General features: G+C 44.1%; 1 protein-coding gene across 1 annotated transcript in view; it reads left to right on the top strand.

Moving 5' to 3' along the window:
* The first annotated feature begins 16,851 nt into the window (after positions 1 to 16,851).
* LOC143987224 (calpain-8-like) overlaps positions 16,852 to 20,876 on the top strand; it is a 55,813-nt gene continuing 51,788 nt past the window's right edge. The window contains exons 1-2 of the mRNA XM_077485813.1: positions 16,852 to 17,156; positions 20,085 to 20,154. Of these exons, the coding sequence (XP_077341939.1) occupies positions 16,920 to 17,156; positions 20,085 to 20,154 (307 nt within the window). The 5' untranslated portion in view covers positions 16,852 to 16,919. The remainder of the gene's footprint in view (positions 17,157 to 20,084; positions 20,155 to 20,876) is intronic.

The following is a 20,876-nucleotide window of genomic DNA, read 5'->3' as shown; positions in this document are numbered from 1 at the left end:
GGCACGTATTAGTGCCACGTATTAGTGCCATCTGTCATCAGTGCCACGTATTAGTGCCACGTGTCTTCAGTGCCACGTATTAGTGCCACGTGTCATCAGTGCCACGTATAAGTGCCACGTGTCATCAGTGCCACGTATAAGTGCCATCTGTCATCAGTGCCACATATTAGTGCCATCTGTCATCAGTGCCACGTGTCATCAGTGCCACGTATAAGTGTCATCATTGCCACGTATCAGTGCCATCTGTCATCAGTGTCACGTGTCACATGTCATTGTCCTGGTGCTTCAAAGTATAATAAATAGTCAACAAGTTAGATGTGTAATTTATGTTCCTAGAACACATGATGGCGCTACCTGCATGTTGGGCCTCTCTATGTGGCCAGGCTGTGAAAAAGTCCCACACATGTGGTATTGTAATACTCAGGAGGAGTAGCAGAATTTTTTGGGGGTGTCATTTGTGGTATACACATGCCACGTGAGAGAAATAACCTATTACAATGACAATTTTGTGGAGAAAAAAAAATGAAAAATCTTAATTTTGCAAAGAATTGTGAGAAAAAAATGACAACATCAAAAAGCTCACTATGCCTCTTACTAAATACCTTGGAATGTCTACTTTCCAAAAAGGGGTCATTTGGGGGGTATTTGTACTTTCCTGACTTGTTCAGGTCACAAGAAGCGAGATAGGCCACCAGTACATCAGATGTGATCAATTTTGTGCGATTCGCACCACAGCTTGTAGACTCTCTAACTTTCACAAAGACCAAATAATATCCACTAATTTGGGTTATTTTTACCAAAGATATGTAGCAGTATAAATTGTGGCCAAAATTTATGAAGAAAAATTAATAATTTGCATAATTCTGTCACAGAAACAAAGAAATATGCGTTTTTTTTCAAAATTTTCGGTCTTTTTTCATTTATAGTGCAAACAATAAAAACCCCAGAGGTGATCAAATACCACCAAAAGAAAGCTCTATTTGTGGGAAAAAAAGGACAAAAAATTCATTTGGGTACAGTGTTGCATGAGTGAGTAATTGTCATTCAAAGTGTGAGAGCACCGAAAGTTGAAAATTGGTCTGGGCAGGAAGGGTGTTTAACCACTTCCCACCCGGCCAATGCACATATACGGCCGGGTGGGAGCCGTCTACTCCTGATAGGACGTTCAGGAACGTCCATCAGAAGGAGCGGGATCGCGCGCGCGCGTGCCCGCGCAGCGGCGTGATCCCGATGCGCCCGTGTCACCGGGACACGGCGCATCTCAGATCGGCAGGAGGGCTCTGTGATTGGCCCTCCTGATCACATGACGGCCGTGTCCAATCACGGCCGTCATGTGATGTAAACAAACAGCCGGTTGCTAGGCAATCGGCTCCTCCTCTCCTCACACAGAAGTCATCGCTGAGGAGAGGAGAGCAGATTGCTGCAGCCGGCTGATGATCAGTGAGTATGAGCTGTTTTTTACAGCTTTTTACTCACTGATCTTCAGTCTAGTGTAAACACACAACACACCACACAGTGTAAACACAGTCCCCACATATGTCCCCATAACACACATGTCCCCAAAACATACATGTCCCCAAAAAATAAAAACACATGTCCCTAATAATAAAAACATGTCCCCCACATATGTCCCACTAAAATCACTTGTCCCAATGATTATGTGCACACATATGTACGTGATCACCTGCACACATATGTACATGATCATTTGCGTACATATGTCCGTGATCACACAAACCAATTATTATACACTTAACGGAATTTTTTTTACCAAAAACATGTAGCAGAATACATTTTGGCTTAAATTTATGACAAAATTTGATTTTATTGGATTTCTTTTAAAATAGAAAAAAGAAAATATTGTTTTTTTTCCAAATTCCCGCTTTTTGCGCTTATATCGCAAAAAATAAAAAACGGAGTCGTGAATAAATACCACCAAAATAAATCTCTATTTGTGCGAACAAAATGATAAAAATTTCATTTGGGTACAGTGTAGCATGACCGCGCAATTGTCACTGAAAGCGCTAGAGCGATGAAAGCTGAAAATTGGGCTGGGAAGGAAGGGGGCGAAAGTGCCCTGTATTGTAGTGGTTAAGTGCCCAGTAAGCAAGTGGTTAAAGTGAATGGTACACCATTCCTACTGCAAAACACAGAGTTGGATTGCTGATGTTTTGGGGATGTGTGAGTTACAAAGGCACAGGAAATTTGGCCAAAATTGATGGCAAGATGAATACAGTATGTTATCAAAAAACACTGAAGTAACATTTGTACTCATCAGCCAGGAAGCTGCACATGAGGCGTACTTGGACATTCCAACATGACTGTGATCCAAAACACAAGGCCAAGTCGACCTGTCATTGGCTACAGCAGAATAAAGTGAAGGTTCTGGAGTTGTCATCTCAGTCTCCTGACCTCAGTATCATTGAGCCACTCTGGGGAGATCTCAAACATGCAATTCATGCAAGACAGCCCAAGGATTTGCCAAGAGGAATGGGCAGCTTTACCATCTGAGATGATAAAGAGCCTCATCCACAAATACCACAAAAGACTTCAAGCTGTCATTGATGTTAAAGGGCGCAATACACGTGATTCAGAACTGGGGTATGTACAGTGCCTTGCAAAAGTGTAATAATATGAATGAACCATCATGACTCCATTTTTTGTAACCCTGCCATTTTGTATGAAGTACCTGATTGTGTAAGTTCAAACTTGTGTTAGAATGCTTACACTGCTTCCCCCCTTCCCCTTATGTTTGTCACTATGGTCAAACCTGTCTCTTGGAGTGTTAATCCTATTTAGCATCCTATTTAGCTGTGGGTGATTAGCTAAGATATGTGACTAAATAAATGACCAGATGTCTTATCTGTTAGATAAGTATTAAGTAAGAAACTTGATTAACCCTAGACACTATGCATTAAACTAACCACTCCCCCTCCTTTGTTCTACAGTATCTCACAAAATAGACTATACCCCTCACATTTGTGTAAATATTTTATTATACCTTTTCATGTGACAACACTGTAGAAATGACACTTTGCTACAATGCCAAATAGTAAATATTCCAGCCTGTATAACAGTGTAAATTTGCTGTCCCCTCAAAATAACTCAACACACAGCCATAAATGGCTAAACCGCTGGCAACAAAAGTGATTACAAAAGTGAGTACACCCCTAAGTGAAAATGTCCAAATTGGGCGCAAGTGTCAATATTTTGTGTGGCCATCATTATTTCCCAGCACTGCTTTAACCCTCTTGGGCATGAAGTTCACCAGATCTTCACAGGTTGCCACTGGAGTCCTCTTCCACTCCTCCATGATGACTTCACGGAGCTGGGGGATGTTAGAGACTTTGCGCTCCTTCACCTTCCATTTAAGGATGCCCCAAAGATGCTCAATAGGATTTAGGGCAGGAGACATGCTTGGCCAGTCCATCAACTTTACCCTTAGCTTCTTTAGCAAGGCAGTGGTTGCCTTAGAGGTGTGTTTGGGGTCATTATCATGATGGAATACTGCCCTGCAGCCCAGTCTCCAAAGGGAGGGGATCATGCTCTGTTTCAGTATGCCACAGTACATGTTGGCATTCACGGTTCCCTCAATGAACTGTAGCTCCCCAGTGCAGGCAGCACTCATGCAGCCCAGACCATGGCACGCCCACCACCATGCTTGATGGTAGGCAAGACACAATTGCCTGTGTGTACTCCTCTACCACAACACACGCTTGACACTATTTGAACCAAATAGGTTTATCTTGGTCTCATCAGACCACAGAACATGGTTCCAGTAATCCATGTCCTTAGTCAGCTTATCTTCAGCAAACTGTCTGCGGGCGTTCTTGTGCATCATCTTTAGTAGAGGCTTCCTTCTGGGATGACAGTCATGCAGACCAATTTGATGCAGTGTATTGCATATGGTCTGAGCACTAACAGGCTGACCCCCACCCCTTCAACCTCTGCAGCAATGCTGGCAGCATTCATACGTCTATTTCCCAAAGACAACCTCTGGATATGAAGCTGAACACATGCACTCAACTTCTTTGGTCGACCATGGAGAGGCCTGTTCTGAGTGGAACCTGTCCTGTTAAACCACTGTATACTCTTGGCCACCGTGCTGAAGCTCAGTTTCAGGGTCTTGGCAATCCTCTTATAGCCTAAGCCAGTGATGGCGAACCCATGGCACGCGTGTCGCTGCCGGCACGCCGAGCCCTCTCTGTGGGCACGCCATGAAAGGAGAGCCATTAAATGAGAAAAGCACACAGTGAAAGCATAATCGTCCGCACCGCAAACTACATCTCCCACAGTTCTGTAGGCGAGTGGGCGTGACAAAGAATAAGTGCCCAGAGGTGACGTGCGCATGCTAATCCAATCTTGGAGGCTGTCTCATCCACACCGCACCCACCATCAAACAAATCAGCGGTGACGCGCTGGGCATGACTGGGAGAACATGCGGCTGGGATCAGAGGAGACTTGTGGGCCGGAATGAGCTGCCGGAGAGACTGGAGACAGGTAAGATCAATGTGGAGTGGATCCATTATTTCCCTGCATCTAAACATTTCTAAAGTAAGCCTTTCACTGTTAAAGTTTATTGCTTGTTTAACGGTATGTAACAATCTACAAAAAAATAATACAAACCAACTCACGACAATGCTGACATTGTGCTCTGTACAGTTACAGATTTTACTCAATTTTGCAAAATAAAGGTGTTAATTCAGTGAGTGCATGTGTCAGGTAGGTGAGTGCATGTGTCAGGTAGGTGAGTGCATGTGTCAGGTAGGTGAATGTATGTGTCGGGTAGGTGAATGTATGTGTCAGGGAGGTGAGTGCATGTGTCAGGGAGGTGAGTGTAATGGTCAGGCAGGTGAGTGCAATGGGTCAGGTAGGTGAATGCATGTGTCAGGTAGGTGAGTGCATGTGTCAGGTAGGTGAATGTATGTGTCAGGTAGGTGAGTGCAATGGTCAGGTAGGTGAGTGCATGTGTCAGGGAGGTGAGGATAATGGTCAGGTAGGTGAGTGCATGTGTCAGGGAGGTGAGTATAATGGTCAGGCAGGTGAGTGCAATGGTCAGGTAGGTGAATGCATGTGCCAGGTAGGTTAGTGCAATGGTCAGGTAGGTGTGTGCATGTGTCAGGTAGGTGAGTGCATGTGTCAGGGAGGTGAGGATAATGGTCAGGTAGGTGAGTGCATGTGTCAGGGAGGTGAGTATAATGGTCAGGCAGGTGAGTGCAATGGTCAGGTAGGTGAATGCATGTGCCAGGTAGGTTAGTGCAATGGTCAGGTAGGTGTGTGCATGTGTCAGGTAGGCGAATGTATGTGTCAGGTAGGTGATTGTAATGGTCAGGTAGGTGAGTGCAGGTGTCAGGTAGGTGAATGTATGCGTCAGGTAGGTGAATGCATGTGTCAGGTAGGTAAGTGCATGTGTCAGGTAGGTGAGTACAGTGGTCAGGTAGGTGAGTGTAATTGTCAGGTAGGTGAGTGCAATGGTCAGGTAGGTGAGTGCATGTGTCAGGTGAGTGTAATTGTCAGGTAGGTGAGTGCAATGGTCAGGTAGGTGAGTGCATGTGTCAGGTAGGTGAGTGTAATGGTCAGGTAGGTGAGTTCATGTGTCAGGGAGGTGAGTGTAATGGTCAGGCAGGTGAGTGCAATGGTCAGGCAGGTGAGTGCAATGGTAAGGTAGGTGAATGCATGTGTCAGGTAGGTGAGTGTAATGGTCAGGTAGGTCAGTGCATTATGAGCACAGCGCATTGCTGATCCCTGCATTCTGAGCGAATCTGCTAGAATTGTAGGTTTTTGGTCCCTTAGGATTTATTCAGAGGGATGATCAGTCCCATCCTCTGTACAGAGCCGCTGGCAGGTTTAATTCTGTGTTGGCACTTTGAAAGAAATAAGTTGGTTTTGCGTTGCGGTTTGGGCAATCGGGCTCAAAAAGGTTCGCCATCACTGGCCTAAGCCATCTTTATGTAGAGCAAAAATTATTTTTTTCAGATCCTCAGAGAGTTCTTTGCCATGAGGTGCCATGTTGAACTTCCAGTGATCAGTAGGGGAAAGTGAGAGTGATAACACTAAATTTAACACACCCGCTCCTCATTCATACCTGAGACCTTGTAACACTAATGCCGCGTACACACGTAGCAGACTATCCGGCGGACTTAGTCTGGCGGACTTTCCGCCGGACTGTCCGCCAGACTTTCCAAACGAGCTACCTGCCCACACACGGTGCTTTTGCGGCGGACTAATACGGCGTACTAAGTCCGCCGGACTATCCACCGTACTTTTGAAATGAATGGACTCGCCCACACACGCGGAGGAAAGTCCGCTCATTTTGAGCACGTCTCCAGGTAGCCGGGAGCAGCGAAGGAGGCGTCGCTGGCCCCGTCAACTGGTATGGACTTAAAGGGGAATCCCTACGCCGAAAAATTGGCGTGTGGGTCCCCCCCAGGTCCATATCAGACCCTTCTCCAAGCATGCTACCGGGCCGGCCAGGAAAGAGGGTGGGGACGAGCGAGCACCCCCCCTCCTGAGCCGTACCAGGCCGCGTGCCCTCAAAATGGGGGGTGCCTTAGGGAAGGGGGGCCGTGTGGCCCCCCCACCCCAAAGTACCTTGTCCCCATGTTGATGAGGACAAGGGCCTCTTCCCGGCAACCCTGGCCGTTGGTTGTCGGGGTCTGCAAGCTGGGGGCTTATCGGAATCCGTGAGCCCCCTTTAATAAGGGGGCCCCCGGATCCTGGCCCCCCAGCCTATGGGAATGAGTATGGGGTACAATGTACCCCTACCCATTCACCTGTGAAAAAAAGTAAAAAAAAAAACACAACACACAAGGGTTAAAATAGTTTATTGCACAGCTCCGGGGGTCTTCTTCCGTCTTCGGGGGTCTTCTCGCCGGACTCCTCAGCTATCTTCTGCTCTTTTGCTAGATCTTTCACTGAAGTAGAAAAGATGTAGCTGGATAGCCGCACTCCAAATTATTCAACTTTATTTCAAAAATGTAATTAAAATCATAGCATCTAGGCTGGCAAACAGACTAACTGCACAGCCGCTGACATGTTTCACACCGAACACGGTGCTTAGTCAGCTATGACTAAGCACCGTGTTCGGTGTGAAACATGTCAGCGGCTGTGCAGTTAGTCTGTTTGCCAGCCTAGATGCTATGATTTTAATTACATTTTTGAAATAAAGTTGAATAATTTGTAGTGCGGCTATCCAGCTACATCTTTTCTACTTCAGTTCCTGTTGCAAACAGAGCCAGCACCCTGTGGGATTGTGGAGACAGCTGTTTTGGGAGAAGTCATTACCTTAGAGCGGTAATTCTTTGTATTTGCTAGATCTTTCACTACCGGAGGAGCCCGGCTTTCTTCTTCGCCGCTGCCCTCTTCTTCCAACTTCGGGGATCTTGTCCCCCTCTTCGGTTCTTCTGTCGCCGCTGTCGCTGTCTTCTGTTCTTCTGTCCTTCTCTTCTACTCTTCTGGAGATGTTGCCCCATTGCTGTCTCCAGTCACAATGACAGGCACGCGGCGTGCAGCGACTTATATAGGGACATCACCGGATGATGTCCCCGCCCATTATGATGTCACAGTCCCAGAGGATGCTTTGAAAAATATTATATTTCAAAATCTCCACCACACTATGTACAGATTCTCCACTCTCTGCAGCTCCTCCAGGGTTACCTTAGGTCTCTGTGCTGTCTCTCTGATTAATGCCCTCCTTGCCCGGACCGTGAGTTTTGGAGTGCAGCAGTCTCTTGGCAGGTTTACTGCTGTGCCATGTTCTTTCCATTTGGTTATGATAGATTTGATGGTGCTTCTAGGGATTATCAAAGATTTGGATATTTTTTTATAACCTAACCCTGACTTGTACTTCAACAATATTGTCCCTTACTTGCTTGGAGAGTTCCTTGGTCTTCATGGCAGTGTTTGGTTAGTGGTGCCTCTTGCTTAGGTGTTGCAGCCTCTGGGACCTTTCAAAAGGGTGTGTATATGTAATGACAGATCATGTGACACTTAGATTGCACACAGATGAACATCATTTCACTAATTATGTGACTTCTGAAGGTATTTGGTTGCACCAGAGCTGTTTATGGGCTTTAAAACAAAGGGGGTAAATACATACGCACATGACAATTATCAGTTTTTTATTTCTGAAAAATAGTTTTATATATTATTCTAATTTTACTTTACCAACTGATCCATCACATATAATTCAGAAAACATTGAACTAAAAGCTGTAATGTAACAAAATAGGTAAAAAGCCAAGGGGTGAATACTTTTGCAAGGCACTGTAAACTTTTGATGAGGGTAATTTGGGTAGTTTCTGTTGCCATTATGACTTAAAAAGAGTAAACACAGCTGATTGCTAATAAATGGCTTCAGCCAAACATTAACCATGAGTGAAAGAACAGCTTTTATGTTATCATTCATACTCTCTGAAAAATGGCCAAGAAATCATAAATTCTGCCAGGGTATGTAAACTTATGAGCACAACTGTAAGTCAGTTTTCCCTTCTCTAAATGAAACAGTTCACCCTGTTTGGGTAAGAACTCCTAAATACTCCATAATGTACTCAAAATCCTTAAAGGCATCGCAACCCAAATAATGGGGAAACATACCTGCCTTCCAGTACCCATCCCTGGCGTCCTGTACGCCATCTTTAGGCACTCCTTGAAAACTCATCTCTTCAGGGAAACCTATCTCGCATTAACGTAATAATTTAAAATGTTTGTTACCCCAGAATTTCATATTCCTGATGTGCCTGCTGTACCATGTACTTGTATGAGAAAGTATCCTCTTCTCTTTGTATTGCTTAATTTATGTGAAATCCCTGGTGTCCCTGCCAGTCCCTCTGCTTTCCTATTAATAAACAGACTACACTAAACAGGAGAGCACACCGTGGTCAGTTCTCTACCTATGCTCAGTGTGCTTTCCTCCAATGATTAGACTTGTCCTGACACACACCCCCTATGCACCCCCCCCCCCCCCCAAACTCTTATGCAGCTGAGAACAAAGGGAAGGGTAAAAGGTATTTATACCGCAGAGCTGCCATAACAAAGATACTGTATCCCTCTTCAAATTAGGACGTATATTAGCGTACGGCGGGCTGGAAGTGGTTAAAATATAACTAAAAGAAAAACGTATTTTTTTTAGTTTTGGATAATGTGCAGAGGGATTACAACGCTTGTCAGTTTTTATTGCTGTCTGCATCCCAGTTACAGAGATTCACTCTCTCTATTTGTCCTGTTCACCATTATCACTAAAAGTGAAAGTAAAAGAAAATCCCAAATGTTGGGTTGTCCACAGAAAAGTAATAAAGGGGACACTAGTACTAGTTGCAGGGATTTCCTCTCACTAACTATTTGGCTATGGGACAGGAAGTGAAGGTAAATCTCTGCAATGGGACACAAATGGCAGACAAAAAAATTAACAGAAGTAAAGCCTCCCTTACTCTATCCAAAAAATAAAAAAGTTTTGCCTATAGTTCTCCTTTAACATTTACTTTCCCTATCAACTCGTTCTCATACAGTTATCACTTTTGTATTACTTGTCCTTCCTTTTTAGAGTATAAGCAGGGGCGTAACTATAGGGGGTGCAGCAGTCGCGACTGCAACCGGGCCCTGTGATGCAGGGGACCCATGCAGCCCCCTCTACATATGGCCGGCAGCAGCATAGGCAGCTAGGGGTACCAGTGCACCATGCACACGGGTGGCTGGAGGGTGACTAGCAGAGCTCCATGCTCGACTATCGCACTGGCTGCTCTTCAGTTGTGCATTCCCCGCATGACCTGTGTCCTCAGCCGGCTCCTCAGAGTACCCCTCTCCTGCTCCATGCATTGCCGCTCAGTCCAATGTCTGTTTTCCCCAGCCAGAGTCCCGCGCCCCCAGAGTCCGGCCTGCACTGCATACTTCTCCTGGGTAAACAAACTTTAAGCACACAGATGCAGTTCAGCCCTATGAGAGCCGGCTCCCCGGAGGACACTGCAGGCATGTCTGCCAGCCCCCCTCCTCCCCCGTCATACACAGGTGATGAAAGGTCTTTCTGGGAGATATACTGATCACCCGTCCAGCACACTGGATGGAGCCCAGGCCAACATGGATAAATGCACGGCTTACAGCTTGGTCATGGTGAGTGAGAGGACCCCATCCCCCACACTCCATTACATACCCCCTCCATCTCCCCCTGGGGACAGGGACCCCTTCTCATGTGGGGACAGGGACCCCCACCTCCCCTGGGGACAGGGACCCCCTTCTCACCTGGGGGCAGTAACTTCATCTGCCCTGGAGAAAAGGACCTCATCTCTTCTGGGGACAGGGACCCCATCCTGCCTAGGGACAGTCCCCCAATGGGGCACCTAAAAAAAAAAAAAAAAAAAAAATATATATATATATATATATATATATATATATATATAATAAAAAAAACTACTGATACCAGTGGTGGAACTACAGGGCTCAAAAAAGGTCATACCTGTGACCACGCCCTGGAGTTCCACCGCTGGGCTCGGAGGGAAGGGCCCTGGCTGGGGTTCAGGGGGGCCCTTCATGGTTTCTTGCATCGGGGCCCTGAAGGTTCTAGTTATGCCACTGAGTGTAAGCGTGTCTTGATTTGTATTGTAACCGTACTGTCTTTCTGTATTTTGTAGAGTGCTGCATAAACTGTAAATCCTGTATTAAAATAATAAAAATAATAATAATGTCTGGGATGTTGAAGTCACCCATCATTAAAACCTCTTCCTTCATTGTCATTTGAGTTATTTCATTCAATAGGTTATAATTCTTTGACTGTCCTGGGGGCCTATATAATACATGAATTCTAAGGGGAGATTCCTCTCTGATTTGTAGATCAACCCGGAGGGTTTCAAGAAGTTCATTTGTATTTTGAATTAATACTGAGAACCGAGAGATCTAATCGCTTGGTTCTGAGGGCTCCGTGAGCAGAGAGCTGGTGACTATCAGTCACCGTTCTCTGCTCTGCCCCCCCCCCATGCTCACTGGAGTGCTGGGCTGTGGAGGGGATGGGAGGGGCTGGCTCAGCCTCTCTGTGGCTCACTGAGAGGCTGAGCTGAGTGCTGGTCTAGGCATGTGGGTGGAGTCTCCTTTCCCAGTTGAAGAGGTAAGGAGAAACGAATCAGTGGGAGCCAAATTTGTGGCGTCATTCCGCATGAGCAGACTGGTGTGGACCGCTGACATGCTTGATTGTTTATGCTGATAATAAGTTGCCTAAATGTAAGTGTTTGTTGCTTTTTTAATAAATCCTTTTAAACATTTTACATTACAAGGCTCTCCTCTTCTCTCTACACATATTGGGAGCTACTGGATGTCTGTATATTGGCTACCATGGAGTAATTCCTTTTATTTTCATTGAATCAGACCTCTTCCACAGCCAGAATGTTTGAGTTCATTGGATTTTTATTAAGCAAATGTGATCTCTATTATCTGAGATCCACAAACTCTGGTAAGAGGTGCGTGTATGTTGTAATGGGATCTGTCTGAACACTGCTTCACCTGGATCATTTATGGATATTAACACACTGTCATAATTTATCACACAACTTGGTGTGCATTCATATAACCCTTCTTAAAGGGATCTTTTATTTTTGGACTTGTTCATGGACACTATTTTTCTTTAAAAGACACTCTATTCAGTATTTTGTTTCAGTCAAATACACTGCAATATTTATTATGAAAGTTTTTTCATGAGATTAATAGGCTTAGTTTTGTTCACATTATATATGCGCTTTATTGATACTTGATAACAGATTAGAACACTCATTTTTTAAATGATTATTTGTTTGCAGCTTTTCTTAAAGCGGAGGTTCACACAAAAATTGAATCTCCACTTTTCAGCCCCCCCCCCCCCCCCCCGTGTCTAAGACAGGTATTTGCGCCCACTTCCAGGCATAGACTCCCGCCTCTTCTCGTCCCACCACGCCCCACACGCACGGGTCCCAGAAACAGCAGGGGCCATTTTAATTGGCAGTGCGACTCGCGCATGCGCAGTAGGGAACCGGGAAGTGAAGCCGCAAGGCTTAATTTCCTGATTCCCTTACCGAAGATGGTGGCAGCAGCATCCGATGACCGAGGGACGGTTCGGCCTCGGGTGCTGACATCGCATGCGCCCTGGACAGGTAAGTGTCCTTATTTTAAAAGTCAGCAGCTGTAGTATTTGTAGCTGCTGACTTTAAAAAAAAAAAATTCGTGGGACTTACGCTTTAACTTGGGAGTCATCCCACATCAATTGTTTTGTTCATTTATATTGAGGGGGTGGGGGGAAAGATAAGCATCTGATGAAAACGGGTCACAAGAGTGCAGAACAAACTGCACTCCTGTGATCCATAGGAGAAGTACAGCCAAACGAGCTTTGGCTGTACTTCTCCTTTAACGTTAGTTTGAAGCAATTCTTGACATCAATGGCAACTCCACTTCCCATCTTTCTTACTCTTCTTCCCTGCATAAGGTGTACCCAGGTATAGTTATTTACAAGTTATTTAAATCCCTTAAATAACTCTAGGGCTTATACCCCAGCAGAGCTATCTAGTTATCTGGCCACTATTAATCTTCCGGTTATCCCAATGGAAGAGAGAGAGATCCTCAATGCTCCACTCACTCTGTTGGAAGTGGAAAGTGTGGTGGCTAGCCTCCCTAACACAAAAGCCCCAGGGACTGACGGTCTCCATATAAAAAATACGATAAAGAGATGCTTCCCGCCCTCCTTAGTGCATTAAATTAGGCTTTTCATTGGGGTCGGCTTCCAGACACTATGGGTCAATCTGTAATAGTAGTCATACCCAAAAGGATAAAAACTTCCTATATCCTGAATCTTACAGACCAATCTCTCTACTATCTATAGATGTTAAAATTCTTGCTAAGATACTTGATACTAGATTAAATAAGGTTATCAAACATATTATCCATTCAGATCAGGTAGGTGTCATGCCCAATAAGTCAACTGCATTTACTATCAGACGAGCATATCTAAATATGGCTCTGGGCCATTCAAATCATACTTTTTTGGCGCTAGACTCAATCAAGGCTTTCAATAGTGTCGAATGGCCATACCTGTGGGCCATTCTTGAAAAATTTGGGCTTAGCTCTGGCTTTTGCCAGTGGGTGCAGTTGTTCTATACCGCTCTGATGGTATTGGTTAGGGTCAATGGCCTTCAATCTTCTAGTTATAGACTTTCATGGGGCACTAGGCAGGGGTGTCCACTGTCCCCTCTGCTTTTTTCCCTGGCTATAGAGCCTTTGGCTCGTCTTATGTGGGCCTCTTCTGATGTTATAAGTCTGACTAGGGGAAATATGGAGGAAGAGATGTCATTAATCGCAGATGATCTCCTTTTTTCTTGACCAATATCTGCTCATCCCTGCCAATAGTAATAAATTATATTAAGGAGTTTGGCAGGTTCTCCGGATTTGGCATAAACTGGGATCCCCTTCCAGATTCATTATCATTTTCACTTTCCCCTCTTAAAGCGGGAGTAAACCCACTGACGTTTTTTTTTTTTTTTCAGACCTGCAAGGGAAAAGGCATAATGAGCTAATATGCACTGCATTCTAGCTCATTATGAAATACTTACCTTAGAACGAAGCCCCGATATCTCGCCCGATCAACGACGAGGGAGCTGACATGTTCCCTTAGCATGTCCTCCGGGTATTGCGGCTCCGGCGCTGTGAGTGGCCAGAGCCGCGATATCATCACTCATGTGGGAGATTTCCTTTCCGGCAGGGTCTGGCGTCTGCTGGACTTTCAGCCGAGAATCCCCTGTGCGCATGCGCTGCTGCAGTCAGCGGCACATTGCAGGGGAATATCTCCTAAACTGTACAGGTTTAGGAGATTTTTTTTTTACCTACAGGTAAGCCTTATTATAGGCTTACCTGTAGGTAAAAGTTATAAAAAAGACTATACAACCGCTTTAAGGTTGTGTCCTCCATAAAATATTTGGGTATACTTATTTCTGACTCCCCACACTCATATATGTGGATAATATACTTCCATTACTTTCTATATTTCAAAACCAAAGTAAAACCTGGAATAAGCTCACCCTATCACTAATAGGCCATATCAGCTTAATCAAGATGATATGGATGTCTCAGCTTCTTTTTTTTTACTCAATGCCCAGATTTGCATACCCATACGGATTTTTATCAAGATTAACATCATATTCAGGCGATTAATATGGTGGAACAAAACCCCTTGTATTAAACTGAAGACTTTACAACACCCCCCAAAAATGCAGGTGGATTGGCAGTTCCTAATCCAAAGTTATACTTTTTTGCATCCCAACTACAGCATTTTGCTGGACGGCCGCACTCCAAAACAAATTCAGTACCTTTATTCAGAAAAACCACAAGAACACTACAAATAACATCACAGCAAGAAGCGACAACAGCTGACACGTTTCACACTACAGGGAGTGCTTATTCATAGCTGACAAACATGAGGGCAAGCATTTGACAGGGGGCGGAGCCGAGCAATGATTCAGTTAAACAGTGAAATACATCACCTGGTTATTAGCCCACCTAGTCCACCTGATTTTATTTAATAAGTGTATGTGCACACATTGTTGTACTTTTACATTTATATTCAAATGGTTTATATACTATATATTATCATATATATATATATATATATATATATATATATATATATATATATATATATATATATATGTCTATATATATTTACACATTCACTGGACTAAACATAGCACATTCTAATTATGACAATTATAATTTTATTCATCTTTTATTTCATGTACTTAGTCACTCATTTTACACACCCCCATGGATGTTCTAGCCATGTTTAAATATGCACCTTCATATCACATATTTTTTTCACAGTTTTATTTTTCACTTTTACACAATTTCTTTGTTTCTTTATAAAATATATGCATATACCTTGCCTCATCAAATGGATGTTGATCAAGGTTTTAGTTTTGCAAAACAATGATTTTCTTGGTTGACACTGAGAGCCTCCATCACTTGTTAAATAAAATCAGGTGGACTAGGTGGGCTAGTAACCAGGTGATGTATTCACTGTTTAACTAAATCATTGCTCTGCTCCGCCCCCTGTCAAATTGCAATACCTTATTTATTTGTTGCTTGCCCTCATGTTTGTCAGCTATGAATAAGCACTCCCTGTAGTGTGAAATGCGTCAGTTGTTGTTGTTGCTTCTTGCTGTGATGTTATTTGTAGTGTTCCTGTGTTTTTTTTTTTGAATAAAGGCACTGAATTTGTTTTGGAGTGCGACCGTCCAGAGTCTTCTCATTACCTACATTGTCTGCATGCTGTGGCTCGCACCCAGATCTCCAGATCCCCTGGAGAAGCTATTTTTGTGTTCTCTGGATTTGCCTAGAGCGGTGGTGTTTCTCTTACAGCATTTTGCTGGATTGGATTCTGAGCAGATACCCCTTCCTGCTCAACGATTATTTTCGTATGCATTTAAGGGTCGGCTACTACTTCATGCTTTAGATGGCGCAAGAGGGGATATCTCGCTCGCCGATATGCCCACCTGTATGTTAATGTGTAAAATATGGGATACAGTTAAAAAAATGCTGGCTGTCTCTTATCCTACCAGGTACACCCTCATATGGGAAAATTATAGACTTCCTCAAATTTTTGCTCTTAGAGGCTTTAAGAGATGGGGAAAATTAGGAATAACAACTTTAGCTCAGCTATACGTGAATGGTATACTTAAATCCTTTGAACAGCTCAGAGGAGAGTTTTCACTACAATCCAATTGGTTCTATCAATTCCTTCAACTAAGACATGCTTTACATGCCCAGTTCTCTTCTGCTAGGATGTTCTTCCCCCTATCTTTATTATTGACAAGATAGTACAAGCAAGGTCAACAAAGGGTCTTACCTCTGCTACATATAGGTTGGGAAAAAGATATCGGTCCCACCCCGGAGGAGGTCTGGGATGGGCCCACCGGCAGAGGTGGACCTCTTCCTACCCGCCGACTGTATCTGAGTGCATTCTAGATCTCAATAGGATTTATTCCTTCTGGAAAGCATACATATTTTCTAAGGAATTCCATGAGTAAGTTTGATGCCACCTGGTCAAGGTGGCTCCAATCCATGACCTAGGCATTACTATAAACCAATATGTACTATGTACTTTGCAATATTAGATACTGTTCTTTTTTCTTTTTCTTCTTTTACTTTTTTATATATACTCCAAGAGTAGGGTGGGGATGGGGGGGTTGTTGTGGTGGGGTGGCTTGGGGTTTTTATTTTTTATTTTTTTGAGCTATGTTTGGTTTAATGTAATTTTGTTTGAATAACCTGTTTGAATTGTTTTAATGTTGTTTGCATATAAAAATAAAAAAAAGATCTGATTTAAAAAAAAATCCCTGAACCTTGTCTCAGTAATCACAACACAGTCTGCATTAGCTTTGTACAGAAGAGTTGATAGCTCACAAAGCTTGCTACCCAATGTACGAACATTGGTGCACACAACATGCTGGATTTCTAGTACCAGAATCTTTAACTGTATGAACTACTCCATCAGCCAAGTCCTTAGAAACACAAACCACATTTGTTTTTACCTGCTGGAAACGGAAATGCCCGTTATCAAATAAACGTATATTCATTATTAATAACCTTTTGTTTGTGTATTTATTATAATTTTCTATTTTTTTTTTTATATTATATTGTAATGTTTTCCTTTTTTTTTTATGTATTTTTTTTTTTTGGACTGTGTTTTCTGGTGTTATCAGAGGTCTAAACACACTTGTAACTTTCTTTAGGAAGATAATCCTCCAATACACACCCTGTCCCACCTCGCTGAGCATTGCCCTCCCACCCTTCTGAGTCTGGCCTTTCTCCTCCCTACTGCCCTTAGGGTTTTGACACCTAGTTTTCTCTTCTATATATATAAACTGAATCTGCCTCTTTAGCTTCTCTCCTCTCTACATCAGTGTACTGAGCATCTACACTATGGCAAGTATTGCTGCTCAGCTGGCCAAGGATAGGTGCTTAGCCCTAGGCATTGGCACCAATAAAAACCCGGTAAAATACTTGAACCAGGACTACGAGGAGCTGCTGGCACAGTGCCTGGCATCTGGAAAGCTATTTGAAGATCCAACATTTCCAGCTGCTCAGACTTCTCTGGGCGTCAATGATCTTGGACCAAAATCAGAAAAGGTACAAGGGCTCGTCTGGAAAAGACCTGCGGTAAGTGAGACTTTAATAACTTACCTGTGGTTAAATTGTTCTTTCGTTTCCAAAAATTTCAGTACTTACTTCAGTACTTACTAGCATAGAAAAAAACGTAAATTACAGAGAAATCTTTCAGCAAGCATGGCTTGTACGTAACTTAGCTCAGTGAGCAATAACAAAATAAGCAACACGAAAAGAAACAAAAAAAAAGAGGTAGGTATATTCAAGTTTCCTGTTGCTCTTCTAGGCTCCAAATTGAGGCTGCAGTCACGCTTCAGCGTTTTGAATCATGGGCAGATTTGCCGTGATTCTGCCTGCGATTTGAAAGTGCCAATGTGTAAATGACAAATCACAGGACTCGCATTTGAGATGCCATTCATTTGAATGACACCTAAAATGACAGTGCGGGTCTGCCGCTATTGTCGCGCCATAAATCTTGTGGCAGTCCCAGGAAGCAAGTCGCCCAAAAAAGTTCAGGAGCTACTTTTTAGGTGTCATTCAAATGAATGGAATCTCAAATCCGTGTCCTGCGATTTGTCATTCACACATCAGCGCTTTCAAATTGAATTGCGGCAAATCTGCCTGCGATTGAAAACGCTGAAGCGTGAATGCAGTCTGAAGTGTGATGGCAGCCTAAGAGAAAGAGATCATATGTATACCCACAGGCCATAGAATTTGTGGTGATAATGATATGTAATAAAAGGCCAGAGAAACTTAATTGTTCTTTAACCACTTGAGATCCGCGCTATTGCCAAATGACGGCATTAGCGCGGATCTACTTTTCCGGGACTACGTCTATTGACGTCGTCCCGGGAACGAGCGGCCTGCGCGCGCCCTGACGGGCGCGCGGCGCGCTCTGTGATCGGCGAGTCCGTGAGACTCGCCTGATCACCGATCCGTGCAAGGGGTCGATCCCGACCCCTTATCACGTGATCAGCTGTCAGCCAATGACAGCTGATCATGTGATAGAACGGAGCCGGTAATCGGCTATTATTCCTCCTCGCGCTGACAGCGCGAGGAGAGAAAAAAAAAGCCGATCACCGGCGGCCGTGATCGGGACATCAGTCCCGATCACGGCAAGCAATACCGCTGACCACCTGCCCCCTGCCAGTGCCCACCTGCCCACCGCAGTGCCATCCTGAAAAAAAGTAAAAGCAAAAGTAAGTGCCCCCCAGCAGTGCCACCCAGCAGTGCCCATAGTGCCCACAGTGCCACCCACAGTGCCACCCACAGTGCCATCCAGCAGTGCCACCAACAGTGCCACCCACAGTGCCCACAATGTGCCCACAATGTGCCTCAAAGGTGCTGCACCCCAGTGCCGCCCATCAGTGCCCAGCAGTGCCGCCCATCAGTGCCCAGCAGTGCCACCTATCAGAGCCACCTATCAGTGCCCATCAGTCCCATCTATCAGTGGTACCTATCAGTGCCCATCCGTGCCACCCATCCGTGCCACTTATCCGTGCCACCCATCCATGCCATCTTATCTGTGCCCATCTTTGCCCGTCAGTGCCGCCTTAGTTGTGCCCATCGGTGCCGCCTTATCTGTGCCTATTAGTGCCGCCTTAACTATGCCTATCAGTGCCCACCAGTGCAGCCTATCAGTGCCCACCAATGCAGCCCATCAGTGCCCACCAATGCAGCCCATCAGTGCCCACCAATGCAGCCATCAGTGCCGCCTAATCAGCGCACTTCAATGAAGGAGAAAAATGACCCGTTTGCAAAATTTTATAACAAACTATTAAAACATGATTTTTTTTTTTTGCATCTTTTTTTGTTTGTTTAGCAAAAAATAAAACTCCGAGCTGTAACTAAATACCACCAAAAGAAAGCTGTATTTGTGGGAAAAAAATGATAAAAATTTCATTTGGGTACAGCGTTGTATGACCGCGCAATTGTCATTCAAAGTGCATCAGCGCTGAAAGCTGAAAATTGGTCTGGGACTGAGGGGGGTTTAAGTGCCCAGTAAGCAAGTGGTTAAAGTGTAACTAAAGCTTGAAAAAAAAATGATGAGCAGACTCTATTGCAGAAGGGACATGCAGTGCCCCTTTTGCAATAAAATAAACTTACCTGCCTGTTAGTAATCTTTTGCAAAATGTACACTAAACCGTGCAGGCGCAATTCAGCCTATATATCCAGCATTGTGCCAGTGTTCAGTGTAGAATGACTTGCACTCATGCACGGGAGTGACATCACCCTGTGCCGGTCAGACTAGATGGCCAAAAAACTGCCACCAAGAAGAAGTGGGAGGAAAAGATGTTGGCGCTGGCGGGGGGCGTCCAAGGCATCAGACCACTGGAATATAGGTGAGTAGTCGGGAATTTAGTCCCACTTTAAGCTGGATGTGCATGTGGAAATTTCATAGAATATTTGAACTTCAATCCCATACACAGCAGGACATTAGGAGCACACTGCATTCATTCCACCAAGCAGTATTTTTTCTGTACTTGCAGGATCTTTAAAGAGATAAAACATGGGGAAATGCACACGTGTTGCAGAGATGTAATGCATATACTTTTTTTTTGTTCCGACATACACTTAAAAGCAAATATTTCTAAAAGTAATAGAGGAATGCCACAGTTGTTCCTTTTCTTAAAATACTAGCTGCTAGGCTGTCCTGTTCATCCTTAATACTTCAAGGTACTGGCATTGAACACAGGCAAATAAGAAGGTTTGAGTAAAGTCATTATCTGTATAGTTGTTCTGGATTAGTGACTCAAAGGACTGAATCCAGAGGATCACTATGACAGGCAGGGAACAAGGATCTGCAGAATAAGGAGCCTGCAGCGGCAGCATCCATGGTCCTCTCAGGAAAGGTCTCCTTTAAAACAACAGCACCCTTCCAGAACTTAACATAACAGTTCAGTGTTGGGCAAAGTTATACTTTTTTTAGAATCATGCTTCAGTAGCATCCTGTAACATCTACATTTTTGTATTCTCTCTTAGGAAATAAAGGAAAAGCCTCAATTTATTAATGAAGGAGCAAATCGATCTGATGTACGACAAGGATCTTTAGGTGAGCAAAAAGTTTGCGCAAATGGTGTTCAGTATTCCTTATGCCACGTACACACGAGCGGAATGACTGAAGGAAAAAGTCAGATGGAAGCTTTTCACTGTATATTCCAATCGTGTGTATGCCCCATCTGACTTTTTGCATCAAAAATTCTGACTGACCTAGAAATAGAACCTGTTCTAAATATTTCTGACGGAACCAATTCCTATTGGGAAAACCGCTCGTCTATCTGTTGTTCCGACGGACCAAAAATGACGCATGCTCTGAAACAAGTACGAGATGGAAGCTATTGGCTACTGGCTATTAAACTTCCTTTTTCTAGTCCCGTCGTACGTGTTGTACATCACCGCGTTCTTGACAATCGGACTTCGGTGTGATCGTGTGTACGCAAGACAGTTTCAGCGGAATTCCGTTGGAAAAACCTTCAGAGTTTATTCCGACAGGAAAACCGGTCATGCGTACAGGGCATTAGAGTGATTATAGATGAGAAGATCTGTCAGCAAGCAGAGATCAGTCCATCCACACTACACTAACTACCGAAACCCCCTACAACCTTTCTTCCAGCACCATAATGAGCGGATGTGGTGCATGTGTGATGAAAGGTCTGATCCCTTCGCTCAAAGGTAATTTGTAGCATAGAAATGTATCTCCATTTCCTTCTCTTGGTGGCTCTGTGCATGTCCTCATGATCAAAGGCAATGCTCAGATCTGTCACTGGTATTTGG

Source organism: Lithobates pipiens, unplaced genomic scaffold (genome assembly GCF_037356315.1).
Source record: "Lithobates pipiens isolate NorthernLeopardFrog02 unplaced genomic scaffold, aLitPip1_a1.2 Scaffold_18, whole genome shotgun sequence".
NCBI lineage: Eukaryota > Metazoa > Chordata > Amphibia > Anura > Ranidae > Lithobates > Lithobates pipiens.
This window is presented reverse-complemented; position numbering and strand designations above follow the sequence as displayed.